Raw genomic sequence first — 13788 nt, 5'->3', positions numbered from 1 at the left:
TTTCCTGGCAAGTATGTTGGCCAGTGACCAGAATTTCCACTCAAACTGAAAAGTTAATTATTTAATGCACTATCAGTCATGTCTGGCCTTCCCCCCACTAAAAGTGGAGTTTTCCTTCAGGCACGTAATGCCTGGGTTGTGAATTATTGCAATTGTTAATGCATGCACACTGGGCATGCAAAAAGATTCAGAAAATAGAAAACTTCAGCTTTTAGTTAATTTATAATGAGCTTGTAAGCAAAGAGGGCTCTGGAATCTGCTGCTGATTTTCACAGTATTAAACTCAGTAGCTCAAGGAGTATAAAGAGTTGATCTAGTTTTATTCCAGAATAAACATTAGAAAATAGTTGGACTCTTGTTCTGTAATTATCTAATTAAATGCTCCATCATCTTAACAAAATTATAATTCTCCTAATGTAAGCAAGTAGACATTTTAATATAGCACCTATGGTACATTCAATGAATAATTGAATCCCCTCTCTTGTTCACATTATTTTTTCCCTTTATTTTTCTTTTCCCTTCAAGTACAATTATCTAGTATTTGAATTTGTCCTTCACTTGAAGGCATAGTAGTGCTGGTTACTGCAGCGTGTAAATCCTGGCATTTAATCTGCTCAGCTTCTTTGAGAACTTTTGAAGAAAAAGTACAAACAGAAGTTATTTAGTTGCAGAGATTCATAAAACATTTGGTCCCTTTGACTTCAACTTGTTGCCAGTTTTGTGTATCCTGCTGCTTTTGCTTTGTCTCTGCTCCTGGATGGACTGTTCCCACTGTATCAGTGTCAGCTTCTTCAAGATCTGAGGAGAAAACAACCTCAAAAAGAGGAAGAATGCCATCCTTGTCCAACATAAAGCTAGACAGGACAGATTTTATTCGTTATTCTATAGGAAAAAAAAATCTTGTTTTTGTCAGTCACTTCCATCTGTCACATTTAGGCAGATGCTTCTGGCCTGCACCAGCTGTAAAGTCTGCCCCACCTGCGCTCCTTGCACTTTGCCAACTTCAGCTTTTGGATTTTGCTTTCCATATGGTCACAGTTCCCAGTGCTGTAATTGTCTGCTGACTCCCATCGGTTACATGCATGTTGGATGACTTCTTAGACATCATTTCCTGTTAGACATTTCTTATCTTACTCCTTTGTCCTCATGCTAAGAGGTGAGGTGATGGTATCATCCTCGGAAGGACTGTAATGTCCTCAAAAGGACTACAAAGTCCTTCTAAGTCAGTGAATAAGGGGAGTAAAGGTGAAAGGAGAACCAAAGGATTATTTTGTCAGGATTGTGGGATCGTAATTTTCCAGGAACTGTTACAAAGGGAATTAGAGGCAGGGCAAGAGGCACTGATCTTGTACCAAAATGTTCACCTAATGACGCATATCAGCTCTCATGCCATCAGGCTTGTATTGCATAACCAAACTTGATTTTGAACTAAGTACTTTTGGGCTTGGTTTTGTGACAGATACACGGTTTTCTACCTGTCCCTCTCTGAAAAAAATAGTCTCAAAAGGGGATCTGTAGTCAGTGAACTACTGAAGATATACATATATTTTTCCTTCTCAGAATGTAACGTCTTGATAATGAAAGTTCTTAAAAGAGCCTTTTTTTTTTTTTCTTTTTTTTTTTTTTTACATCCACATGCAGCCTTGCAAAACCATGAAAACCTCAATGCTTCCTTTATATTCTAGCAACTCTTTCCACAGTGAGAACTCAGCTCTCTGCTACAGAATACTTGGCTACTGAGAAACAGAGGAATGCATTGACTCTTATGATCCAAACACAGCCAAAGCAAAAGAGGGTAGGAGTATTCAAATGACGAACAAGGGAGGCTAAATATACCAGCCCTGTTGGAGGTCCATTTGTACCAGCACAGTCTCATCAGGAAGTAATTTAGCCCAAATCGGTAGCTTGAGCTCTCTAAATATAATCTTAGGATGCTTAGAAAATCGTGAGTCTTGTCAAATCAATCACAATATAGGAGATTACGGATATAAGAGTGAAGTCATCAACATGATCTTTCCTCAGCCAAAGCCCAGAATTCCTGAGCAGGCATGTTCAAACACGGGCCTGTGCTCTGCTCAGACAGAAGGCATATTGATGTTTAAATGTACACACACACCAGAAATGAAAGTTCATACACACATCCACAGAAAAACCCTCCATCCTGTTTTGGACTGAAATGCTTTCCAGCCCCAAAGCTACCTTTTCTTCAATCCAGTAATTTCATGCATGGCTAACAAAGCCCAGAACACTGTTTTCAAAGCACAGCAAATGAAAAGCAAGATGATCAGTATTGTTTATTTGGGACAAAATAGTACAAAACATGCTTTGAGAACTCTGAATAAAGCTGCTGTACATCCCAGGTTATAATCTCTTCTTTGCTGTCCCTGTATCTCTTGCAAATGAAAACAGTAATGTTAAAATAGTGACCTTAATCCTGAAAAGATATTCAGAAACCAATTCCTTCTGTTGGGAAGATTGTTGCTTTCTTCATACTAATGTCTACAGTATCTGCATCAGACTGCCTGCAAATATTGAATTATCCTCCTAAACAGGTTCTTAAAATTATTGCTTAGGGTCTGCAAAGCAGCACATCACATTGATTCCCTGTATTGTTAGTTCATTACTATGCAAACTAGTCCCACTTTCCTGTAGCTAGCAAAAATTTAACAGCTATAGCCAACTTAAGGTACAGGAAGATACAGAGATATGCTGTATACAGCTTTTCTTATGGTAAGCAGTGCATTAAGTGCTAGAAGAGCTCATATTAAAGCTCATCCTGTAACTCCACTGGCATAGTAACGTGAATAAAGTAGGTTTTATAATAAAAGTAACGGTATCTGGTGTTTGTCACCGTGACAGATAAACTCTTTCTTTCTGTGCAGACCAGTGTCCATCTGAGAGTGGTCATTCTGCATGTTTGCTTCTGGAAGATTTCATTTTGTCCCATTTGTTTGTAGTTATAAGAAGCAGGTATACTTGGCTTTCAAGTCAGAAATGTCTCTGTGTATTTCTTTAAAAGGCACTTTTCTGCTTTCCCCAATTCAGCAGTGCCACAGGTTTGGATCCTGCACCCCCAGCTGAAGGGGGCCAGATTTACTTCTGTGGGGCTTTCTGTTACAGTGAGACGAGAGCACAAGTACGAGCCTTGGCCCTCAGGTCTTTGCACATTTTCTTTCCATTCATTGCCTTGTGCTGAGCTGCAAGGAGACCTCAGCTGGGCAGCAGCACCTGGCTCCACAGGTTTCATATCTCTCTGATCTCCAGCCTCTGACTCAGCATCAGATGGTTCAGGGGGAGAGATAAGGTACTGCTGGGGGTAACTCTTTGAAAGGCATTTTCCTTGCACTTCTCTTCCATTGGGATTTTAGTGATTACAGTTTATAACAAGGCCTGTGCTTGTTCTAGATTTGAGGTATAGTCATTCTTTGAATGCTTGTAATAAGATTTTTTTTTCAGGCAAAATTTGACTTGTATGGAAACTGTAATGTTTAAAAATATATATGGCTTTAAAAATTATCTTTTCAGTCTTACTTGCTGTCAGAGCTACCAATCTTACTGCTTTAGAGATGATTTGTTCTCAAAAATGTATTGTTACTGATAAAGATAATAATCAAGATTGTACTGAAATCCTGGACACAAATTAAGGCACAGAATTAAATCCATGCAGATGCAGTGACAGGACAATAAATTCTCTGTAATTACTTGCATCAAATCCAGCAATTAATCCGTACATAAGGTTGTTTACTGCAGTCTTTCCCTTATCTAAGCATGTTCACTCTTAGTTTAGGCTCAGGACATACATAAAATTCTTACTGGTGCCACTAAGTCAGATATTTTAAAGCAGGAATATTGTTATTGATTTCAAATTTTTACCTAATATCTTTCTTTATATCTGTGAGGATGTGCATATACTTATGGGATGTTATGTAAAGAACTGGATTCACTCTTATGATTTCTGAATCTAGAGTATTAAATGGTTAACAGATGTGATTGGCTTTGCAAAATGATGAAAATATTTTATTTCAGTTTCATGTTCAAATTTCTATGAATGGGAGAAGTGTCCATGACAACCCAGTAGTAAATCCTTTCCTCCAAATATTATTGACATCAAAATGCATGTAGACTCTCCAAAAGTGTCATGGCACAACAATCCCTGAACATGCTAATGAATGTTATACGCTTCATCTCCATCAGTCTAAAATTAATTATTTGTTAAATTAAACTTAGGTTTGGCATGACTAAGAATATATCAGCCAATCTGGAATTTGAAAATGAAGTATTTAACGGAGGAGCTACAGCCTGCAGATTTTAAGTAAATATTTCTTTTTTTTTTCCTGTTTTGTTTTGTTTTTGTTTTTGCTGTTGTGTTGAACGCCAAGCAGATATTGTAATTTTATCTCAATGGGAAATTTAGGTATTTAAATATTAATATTTGAACAAAGACTTTGAAACATAAATGAGTCTCAGTATAAAGCAGACACAAGCTTTTTGCAAGTGAAACACCTGTCTGAAAGGAAGGTTATTATGGATATGTAATCTGACCAAACAGTCTGATGTATTCAAATGGCTCTCACGAAGCAATAATTAATTGTAAGGAAAACTAATTCAATACTGAACTGAGAAGTCTGAAACAATTTTGGTTGGTCCAGTATTCAAATATTGTCAAAGAAACCCTAATGAACTCTGTCTGCTCTTCTTACCATTCTCTAGACTCTACCTTTACATAAAAGGCAATGAAGGTAAATCTGTGTCCAAGTATTTCTGTTCACAACTTTAAAAAAGATTTCCAGCACTTGCACATACAGAACTTTTAAAAAGTATTTCTCTGTTGTGTTTTTTGTTTGTTTGTTTGTTTTGTTTTGTTTGTTTGATAAAATGGCTGCATTCAGGCATTAGCACATTGTGAAAACTATACCGCACCGGAACCATAAATTTGGCATCAGTGTTTCTTGTATACAAACATTTTGCATAAGTCCATGGCAATCATTTACTTCAGTGAAATTAGTGAAATCATTTCATTAGGTCTAGCACATTCTGCCTTTGTCCTGGCAGCCTGAATGCTTTACATATTCTGTTATGCAAACCTGAGAATTCATCAGAGACTTTGCCCCAGTCCTGATACCAACAGTTTACCCTACAGTTTATCTACTGCAGAAAAATCTACAGACCGTGAACAGCCTCAAACCTAGCAGCTTCTGCCTGTGAAAGCAACGTGAGCTGGTTTTCCCATTGCAGGCTAGCGACATTGTGCTCGGCAGATCACGCGCAAAGAGAACTCAGGCCCCATGCTCTGTCCATACACAGCAAGATAATCCCATTCAAACCAGTGACCTCTGCAGATTTACACAAGCAAAGGGTCTTGCTCATTGTTTGAAACAGGTGATTTTTTTTACATAAAAAAAAAAGCAAATCTATGAGTATGCAAGCAGATAGTGTTTTGCATTGAGCTCTGCAGTAGTAGAAGAAGCTGACAAAGGCCTGGTCAGAAAATACAGAAAATAAATATATTTAACAGAATAAAAAAACAAAGTCATACCCACAGGTAGCTCAGAGTCATGTCAAAGTACATGTCTGCTTCTGATCTGACCTCTTCAGACACCCTGTTTTTCCCCATGTCCACCCCCACAGTGCAATTTGGGCACAGACAAAAAAGCCTGCCTATGTAGTCAGCCCGGTGATATCAGATGCCCCTCCCCTGCAGCCCAGCTCATTCACCCCGTATGTTTTGCATGTTGCTTGCCCGGGGATGGGATCATCGCTATTGCTCATCTACCTTGTCAAGGTCATGTTATTTATCCTGTGTAATTCTGTTTCCTGTGGCAGATTCTGTTTGATGCGGTTTTCTCACTTTCTGTTTCATACTGCAGGCTGCAAGATTGCTACCGTGTCTGTGCAGACATAGGTAAAACCTAGTGCTAGCATGTCTTGTCTGCAACACCCTTTGTGTTATTTTAGTGGTTCATTAATTTTCTGTGATTTGTCTTCCATGCAGCATGTTTTAAATATTGCACATCTATGTTACAAAATTGCTTCTCCTCATCTTCTTCAGGTATTTTTATACTGCATTAGGAGTAGTCTAGGACAAATGGCATAATAATGAGCTATAAAAATACATTCAAAATTTTGCCCAAATAAAACACGAAGTGATACTTCTGAAAGTGTAATCTTACAATAATGCATTATCCTCACTTCTTTCAAACTCCAGTACAAGTTCACAAGACGCATTTCACTTGCCCAGAAGATGCTGTAAAGTTCAGAATCTCACCTGAATGCAGATCCAGATGTTGCCCAAGTCTGGAATGGAAAGACCGCATCCATACTGTTGCATTAGATGTGTTTAATTTTCAGATTTTGTGCTGTTCTTTGCTAATTGGAGCTGCTTCCCTGTTTATTTTATTTGCATTTTGAATTCCCAGGTACCTTTCTGTCTACATAGCTCAGATACTGAAATGGATATGCAAACCCAACCCGACCCAACAGCAGCCAACCTCACCCTTGTTTCAGCCTGCCTGTTTGACTTACCCACCCGTCCGCTTTACATGACATTGCTAATATCAAACTCATCATATAGATTAGATCCTCGATTTGTGTTGGCATAGCTCCATGGAAATCTTCACCTACATCTGTCAGACTCAAACTGAAAAGCTGCCAGGCTCTACAACCACCTAGCACGCAGAGGAGCTAGCTACCTGTGAGTCAGCCACAGCCTCCTAGATCAGGAAGGTTCCTCCATAAATCATAGCATATCTTCTACACTGCACCAGTGTAGGCTGCGTGGAAACATGTGAGCAGGATCTACATGAGATAGCAATGTGATGTGTGATACTCCACCCAGACTAATGTTCTGTGAAACCCACACAGAGATCTACAGGGACTCCAACAGTTCAGTTAAGATGATGTGTCCGTGTGGCACTACTTGGTGCTGGGTAGAAATGCCATTGTCCTACATGTGATTTAAAACACGTCAGCCTCTAAATCCTCTGCCCCACCATCTCCGTAAGAGTAGGTCACTGCTGAGGAATACAGTCCAGAGTCACTTAGGAAGGCAGCAGGTTGTTTGCTGACTCTGCCTTTTCCCTCCTTCACCAGTCATTCAGCAGTGGCAGATCTCTAACTGGGATGGAAGTGCCGTTCTTTCTCTCATCATTGCTCCTGGGAGTTCATTTGTCCAATTTGTGGTTGCATGTCCCAAGGCCACTACCTCATGAATGGGCCTTCCAGGAGAGCAGCAGCAGGGCTGCCTGGGCACAAGTTCCCTGGCTTTGCAAATGTCCCTTAACCCACATTTGCCACAGCTTTGCTTATTTTATTCTTATTGCCCAGGCTAAGTGCCAAATTTCCTTCTTTGTTTGTTGGTTTGTTTTTGATGTTTCCATCTTTACCCTGCTAGTACCAGCCCCATGTGAGGGCCACGGTTGCACAGTCTCCCAACCTTTCACAGCAATATCAGTTCCCCATTGGGCATCTGGTCACACAGTGTCCAGAGAGTGACACTTGGACGTGCTGTGCTGGGTACTGGGCGGTGGTCAAGCATTAATCTCTGCCTTATCTGCTTTTCCCAAGGACCTGCCTAGCTTCAAGCTAGGCCTGCCATACAGCGCTGGAGTTAGAAAGTAAATAGACAATAAAATTCCTTACATTTAGATTGCGAGTCCAGACGTTTCGAATCCAACCAGGATCTTTCATCAGTGGAATCTGGGAAAAAAAAAAAAAAAAAAAAAAAGAAGAATCCAGTTAATTGACCATGCACAGAAGTGAATGTATCCAGGCCTCAACTACTGTCTTTGAAACTCAGCTGCTGTAATACATCCCCTGCAATTCTTTTGTAAGCCACATCCTCACTTTTTATCTTTACTGAGAGATGTTCTCAATTTCCTTTTTTTCCACCATCTCCATTTTCATGTTTTTGTTGTTCTTGATGTTTTACTTTGTTTTGTTTGTTTTGTCTTTCCAGTAGAATTAATCATCTGCTAGTAAGCTCTATATCATCTGCTAGAGAGAGCTCGGAAGCAGGGGATCCCTGTCTCTGTTTATTCTTTTGCAGGATGGGGATGCCCAATGCAAAGGACTGAGGCAGAGCTGGAGTCTTACCCTGCTACCTAGGGAGAAGACCTTTTCATATAGCAGCATCCCTGGCCTCTATGGTACAGGAAGACCTGTAATATCCAGCAGGATGGGAGAAGGTAGTCTGTAGGACAGAAGGGGCCCATTTCAGCCCGTTTGGAGAAACACGAAGTTAAGGAGCTGCACAGTAAAATCGGGACTTTGTCCTGTGAGTAGTCCCTTACTGGCAGACAGCACAGGATCCTCAAGAGTGGCTTATTTCAGTCAGAGCCCTAGAGCTGAGGTGGCACATAGCAAGTGTGATGATTTCTTTCTGAATGCGTAGAATATGCATTCATTCTGGGAATGAATAGAGAGTTCATTTTTTAAAAAGCCACAGTTGTAAGACATTGAAATTAATTAATATCTAATGAAAAGGGTGAGCTCCAAGTTTTGATGAGGGGATTCAGCCATCCTTCTATTAAATTAGAAAGAAAAATTACTGAAGAAAAACTCTACATTATATACTATTTCTTATTTCATACTGAAATTTTATACTGAAAGAACTAATTCTACATGACCCATAAAATAAAATGATATATGAAAGAGTTTCCTTTGGTGTTTAGTAAAATTGACATTCAAATACAACCAGGTTTTCTGGTAACATGTGTTCTGAAAACATTCATGGTCCTTTATATTCAAATATCAAAAATTTTCAAACACAAATGCTCACCAGAAAAAACAGAAGTCATTTTGCTCTTCATTGTTCTCAAGCTATATGAGACCCAGAATACTCCAAGCGATCTTAATGAGCATGTAGAAAAGGCTCGAAATTATCCCTTTCCTGAACTATCTCTCATTTAAATATGGCTAATGGAATACTAACAAATAAGAAGGGATCAGGAAAAAAAATATATAAAAATCACCCAATTCTGATAAGTGCAGTTCTTAAGGGTTCCATTATTGTTCATTACACACACACTGTTATATGCATAATTAGGATAACATTTTGTGTGGATGACACGAAGTTCAGGGTGGCACCTTTAGGAGAAGACAGTAGAGGTCTGACACGTAGCCCTTCTCTTCATGATAATACCATGCACCCGGAGCCTGCCATTAAGGATTGCACCATGCTCCTCAAACACAATTTACCAACTCTCTCAACAACCTTATAGGCCAGGAAGTATTATTAATTCCATTTTCCAAATGAAGAAACTAAGATACACCCTGATTAAATGACTTACTCCGGGTTACCAAGGAAGTCTAGCATCTGAATTAAAAACAGATCTCTTTCCATATGGCCCATAATTTTAGCAAGAAGAGTATCCTTTCCACTCTCAGAAGCAGAACAAAAGTACTGGTATTGCTGCACCAATAAGGAAAAGAACATAAATATTCTTGCAGGCTAAATTATTCATTGAAATGCAGGTACCTGTTTTATGCAAATGGGTAATTTAAGATAATTACATATTCCTGTTGCATGTGCTGGGTTGAGTTCAAGATGCCTCTTGTTGCTTTGGTGACCAAGGTGGTGACTAGAAGATATCATAGCAGTTGACAGCTCAATGTTATTACAAAATATATAGAACATTAAAGATCAAATTTGCAGTGTTTGTGTTTTATGTTTCTTTCTTTCTTTCTTTCTTTCTTTCTTTCTTTCTTTCTTTCTTTCTTTCTTTCTTTCTTTCTTTCTTTCTTTCTTTTTCTTTCTTTCTCTCTCTCTCTCTCTCTCTCTCTCTCTCTCTCTCTCTCTCTCTCTCTCTTTCTCTCTTTCCCTTTGTTTTGTTGCCTATTTTTCTCCCTTTTTCTTTCTGTCTTTCTTTCTTTCTTAATAGCAATCAGAGTTCCTGATAATTCACACCCATGGTTAAATACATGTAAATAGGAACACCATAATAGGAATTGACACAGAAAACAGTACGTTTCATTAGCAGAGAAGTCAACAGTGTGTTGCAACAGAGTTGGTAATTGTACAATAGTGCTGCTGCTTTTGCATTCAGTTCCTCTGAAAAACATTGATCAGAGACAGTCCCGTAAAACATTCTTTGTGTGCTGGTGTAACAACCACGGGACTCTCCAGGATCCCTGCCAGCAGTTTAAAAGTACAGTTAACATTGCAGTTAAGTATTTGATCTTTAGAGTTGTCTAATCTCTGCTCCTGCTTGCATTTGGAAAACAACCCTAAGGAGCTTTCATTCAGTCCTGCAATTAATGGGAAAAAAAGTAGTATTTATTGAATGTTTTTTTGTACATTGTTTAGCGTGCCCTCTTTTTCAAGGTGACTGCTAGAGAACAGCTTTCCTACTTAGTGGGCTTGGAAATGCAAATTGACCTGAGTGAAAATTATTTTAAAGCAGACACAATGCATCAAATCTTTCTTTTAACTATGCCAGCATCTGTAGTCATTCTGCTGACCTTAGGAAGCAAAGCTAACACAGGCAAAAGATGACCTTGTGCTTAAGCCAGTGAAATAGGACACAAGGCTATTCCTGTACTGCAAAACTAAACAGAGGCAGGGCGCAGGCGGAGGTGCTGGAGCAGCCTCATCTCTGCCCTAACACTGGTAGACCAGTGCTCGGCCCCAGCCCGCGAGCAGCTTCCAGGCTCTCCTGGCACAGCAGAGCATTCCCAGCAGGCAGTCGCAATGGGGCCAACCGGTTTGGGGGGATGAAAGAGCTTGATAGCAAGGAGGTGACTAGGTCATACCAGGAAGCATCAAAGGTGGAGGATTGCCCTAACACTGCTTAGCTGACTTGCAGCTTTGTAGCCAAGGGCTCAGATCTCCTCTGGAGCTACTTGAGCCCTCTTCCAGGCATGTAGACATACCATGAGCACTGCTGTTGACCTCAGTTCTTCTGTTGTTGAATAAGAATAATGTCCTCCTCAGCTGTTATAGTAAATTTATTGATGACACAAAGCAAAATTTGCTTTTTAACTTTTGAAGAGAGGCTTCATAACACTATTTTGGCCAGTCTGGAAGCATTAAGCCAAGCTGTACTTTGCCCAGCTAAATGTGAATGAGACTCAGAGGATGAAAATTTGTTATAGATGATAGAAGATGGAGTAACACAAAAGAAGATTCAGAGATAACATGTTTTGATGTGACAACTGCAAAACAATTAGTCTGTATTTTATCCCTTCACTAGACTGTGGAAAAAAAAAATAATCATCTAGTATAAAAAATTACAAGAAAAATGAAAAGGTGACAACTGTTATCCATGTCTCTTCAGGAGAGATATGGAAATGCAGTGAGTATGAAATGCAACAGGAAGCATTTTAGGCATTAAAAACTGAAACATGAAAACTTTATAATATCAGGAGTAGGCAAGCTCTGGAATGGATTGCCAGAAGAGACTAGAAATCTTTCAGAGCAGGGTAAACACAGGTTTGTCAGAAATGTTGTAATTCTAGTTGCATTTGTCTTTAGGCATAGAAATGAACAGGACAATCTCTGAGTCTCTTCCAGCCTTGTATTCTGCTATTCTGTGATAAACTGACACAGCAGGATGAGGCTGCATTTTTAGGAGCCCTTTCCTAGCAACAAAATCTCACAGTGGAAAAATTCAGAACCTTGTGGTAAAAGCCCCATCACATGAGGTGTGTTTTCAGCCTGACTAAGAAAACAGTGTAGAAATGAGCTGCAGGGAACCACAGCAGAATAGCCAAAGGACAGGACAGGTGACCTATAAGGTTCTTCTGTCTCAAACTTGTGACTCGGTTGCATGACATCACCTGGCCATTGATTAACTCATCACACTGATTGCAACAGCTGTTGTAAACAAAGTTGCTCATTTGTGAATTACTCACCTCATTTAAATCTGGTTCCTGCAGTAATAATACCTCCTAATGTAGTTAAGTGCATGGTATATGTGTGCTTCTTTGCTTTCCTGCTAGTACCAGCCAGAAACATCCTATTTCTTCCCCTGAGGGGCATCTTATTTTAAAAAACAATTATAAGGCCCACCTCAGATGCCCAGAGGCAACTTGCATTTTCTCTGCATAGTGCAGAGCAGCAGATCTGTTCTTTCACAGATACCCAGAGCTGGTGCCTTTGATAAAGTGATGTTATCTCCACCACAGGGTCTCTTTCAAACAGCAAAGAGGAAGGAAGGCCTTCTTGTCAGATAAGATGATGATCCTAAATTCAGCACATGACTGGATTCCTTTCTAAACGGCTGTTTACTGCTATGGGAAGAAACCCATTTCCTAGTATCTAGCAGAGTGAGGTTTGACTGACAACATTAAGTTTTGCTGGAGAGGTGTGGCTAGAGTCAGGTGAAGCTTGGGTCATCAAAAACCTATGTCACAGAATGGGTTGCTGTTGCAGAAATGTCAGAAACAACCATGGAGAGCTCTGTCAGAAACTGTGTGAGTTCCTAGTCAAAAGGCCTGACTTCTTAACTCACAAGGCTCAAAGAATTACTGTCTACATTTAACTTCTACAAAAAGGCTACAGAATACAGCTGCTGATCTGTGGGAGGTCACATCTGGGGCTACAGCAAGTGGAGATGAGCACATCACCATTTATATACTTTGAAACATGAAAATCATAGTCAGGCTGCATTGTATGAAGCTGAGGAGGCCCAACACGAAACCTGTTCTGTTCTCTCGCCTCACCTGTGTCATCTCTCTCCAGTCAAAGGAGCCATTATCCTCAACCATTTTGGTAGCTCCAGGGTCCCATTGAATTAGAGGCACGGTTATAGGGTGGGAAGATCCCAAATGATTTGAGGCCTTCATACTCGTCCAGCCCACAGTGGTGGCTAGGGCAGCTCCTGCAGCGTGAGCATAGGGTTCCCCTGCCCATGTCATTTCTGGAAATACAGAAAGCTGCATTTTGCACTACCTCAAATTCCTAAATGATTTTAACCTATGCTGAATGCATTGTAGTAATCCAGCCTCTAAACTAAATAATAATAATAATAATAAAATTAAAAAGTAAGAATATCCATGGCATTCCTGTCCTAGAGCTCCAGGCTCCTTGCTGTGGGAGAAGAGAAACAGCCCCTGATTGCTCTGATCTGTAGCAGGCCCCAGGCTTGGTGGTTTTCAAACCACATTTGAAAGTGACTTTGAGGTAAAGATAGAAATAAGGACTGGAGGAGTAATACTACACAGCAGGTAAATTATTCACCCCACCACAGGGTTAATGCATGAGGCTGCAGTGCCAGTCTAGCCAAAGCACCCGTCTGGTACGAATTTCCTGCCTTGCGCCGGTTTTGAATTCTTTCTCCCGAGCTCCCTCCCATCTCTTAACCTTACGTTAGTCACTTGCAGAGAAAATGATCAGCTATTTATCTCAAATCTTATGACACATCTATAGGCAGCTGGTAGAGACCATTTCCTCATCTTCACCACGCCACTAGAGCGTGTTTGAACACTGCCTCCATTGGCTGGCGTGATGGCCTCACCACCACACCTCCTGCTTGCTCTTGGCAGGTATTTTAATCACTGTAGTTAACACTGCACCTGGGAATGTTTCTCTTAGGCACTACCCCAGGCTACCAAAAGGTGTTTCATGAGGTGATGTTTCCACATCACCCGATCATCACACCCTCACTCACGGCACCCTTCTTTCCAGACCCGGTGACCTCCCAGCCTTCTCCTCCACAGGGCAGCCTCACCATTGCACCTCAAATGGGGGCTACCAAGTGCAGCTCACCACCAAACCACCCAGGAAGCCCATATATTCCTTTCACTGGAGAAGGGTTACAATGAGAAGCAGAGCTTGACTGCCTTGTCCTC

At 40.3% G+C, this 13788-nt stretch overlaps 1 protein-coding gene across 2 annotated transcripts in view; it reads right to left on the bottom strand.

The window, feature by feature from the left end:
* The window catches only part of LPIN1 (lipin 1), a 75559-nt gene that overhangs the window by 47425 nt on the left and 14346 nt on the right, over window positions 1-13788 (bottom strand). For both annotated transcript variants that reach the window (XM_084284826.1, XM_084284827.1), the window contains exon 2: window positions 7639-7695. In XM_084284826.1, the coding sequence (XP_084140952.1) occupies window positions 7639-7695 (57 nt within the window). The remainder of the gene's footprint in view (window positions 1-7638; window positions 7696-13788) is intronic.

This window comes from Netta rufina (assembly GCF_964035555.1).
Source record: "Netta rufina genome assembly, chromosome: 3".
NCBI classification, from domain to species: domain Eukaryota; kingdom Metazoa; phylum Chordata; class Aves; order Anseriformes; family Anatidae; genus Netta; species Netta rufina.
Note: the sequence above shows the minus strand (reverse complement) of the source record. Positions and strands in the feature narration are given on the sequence as shown.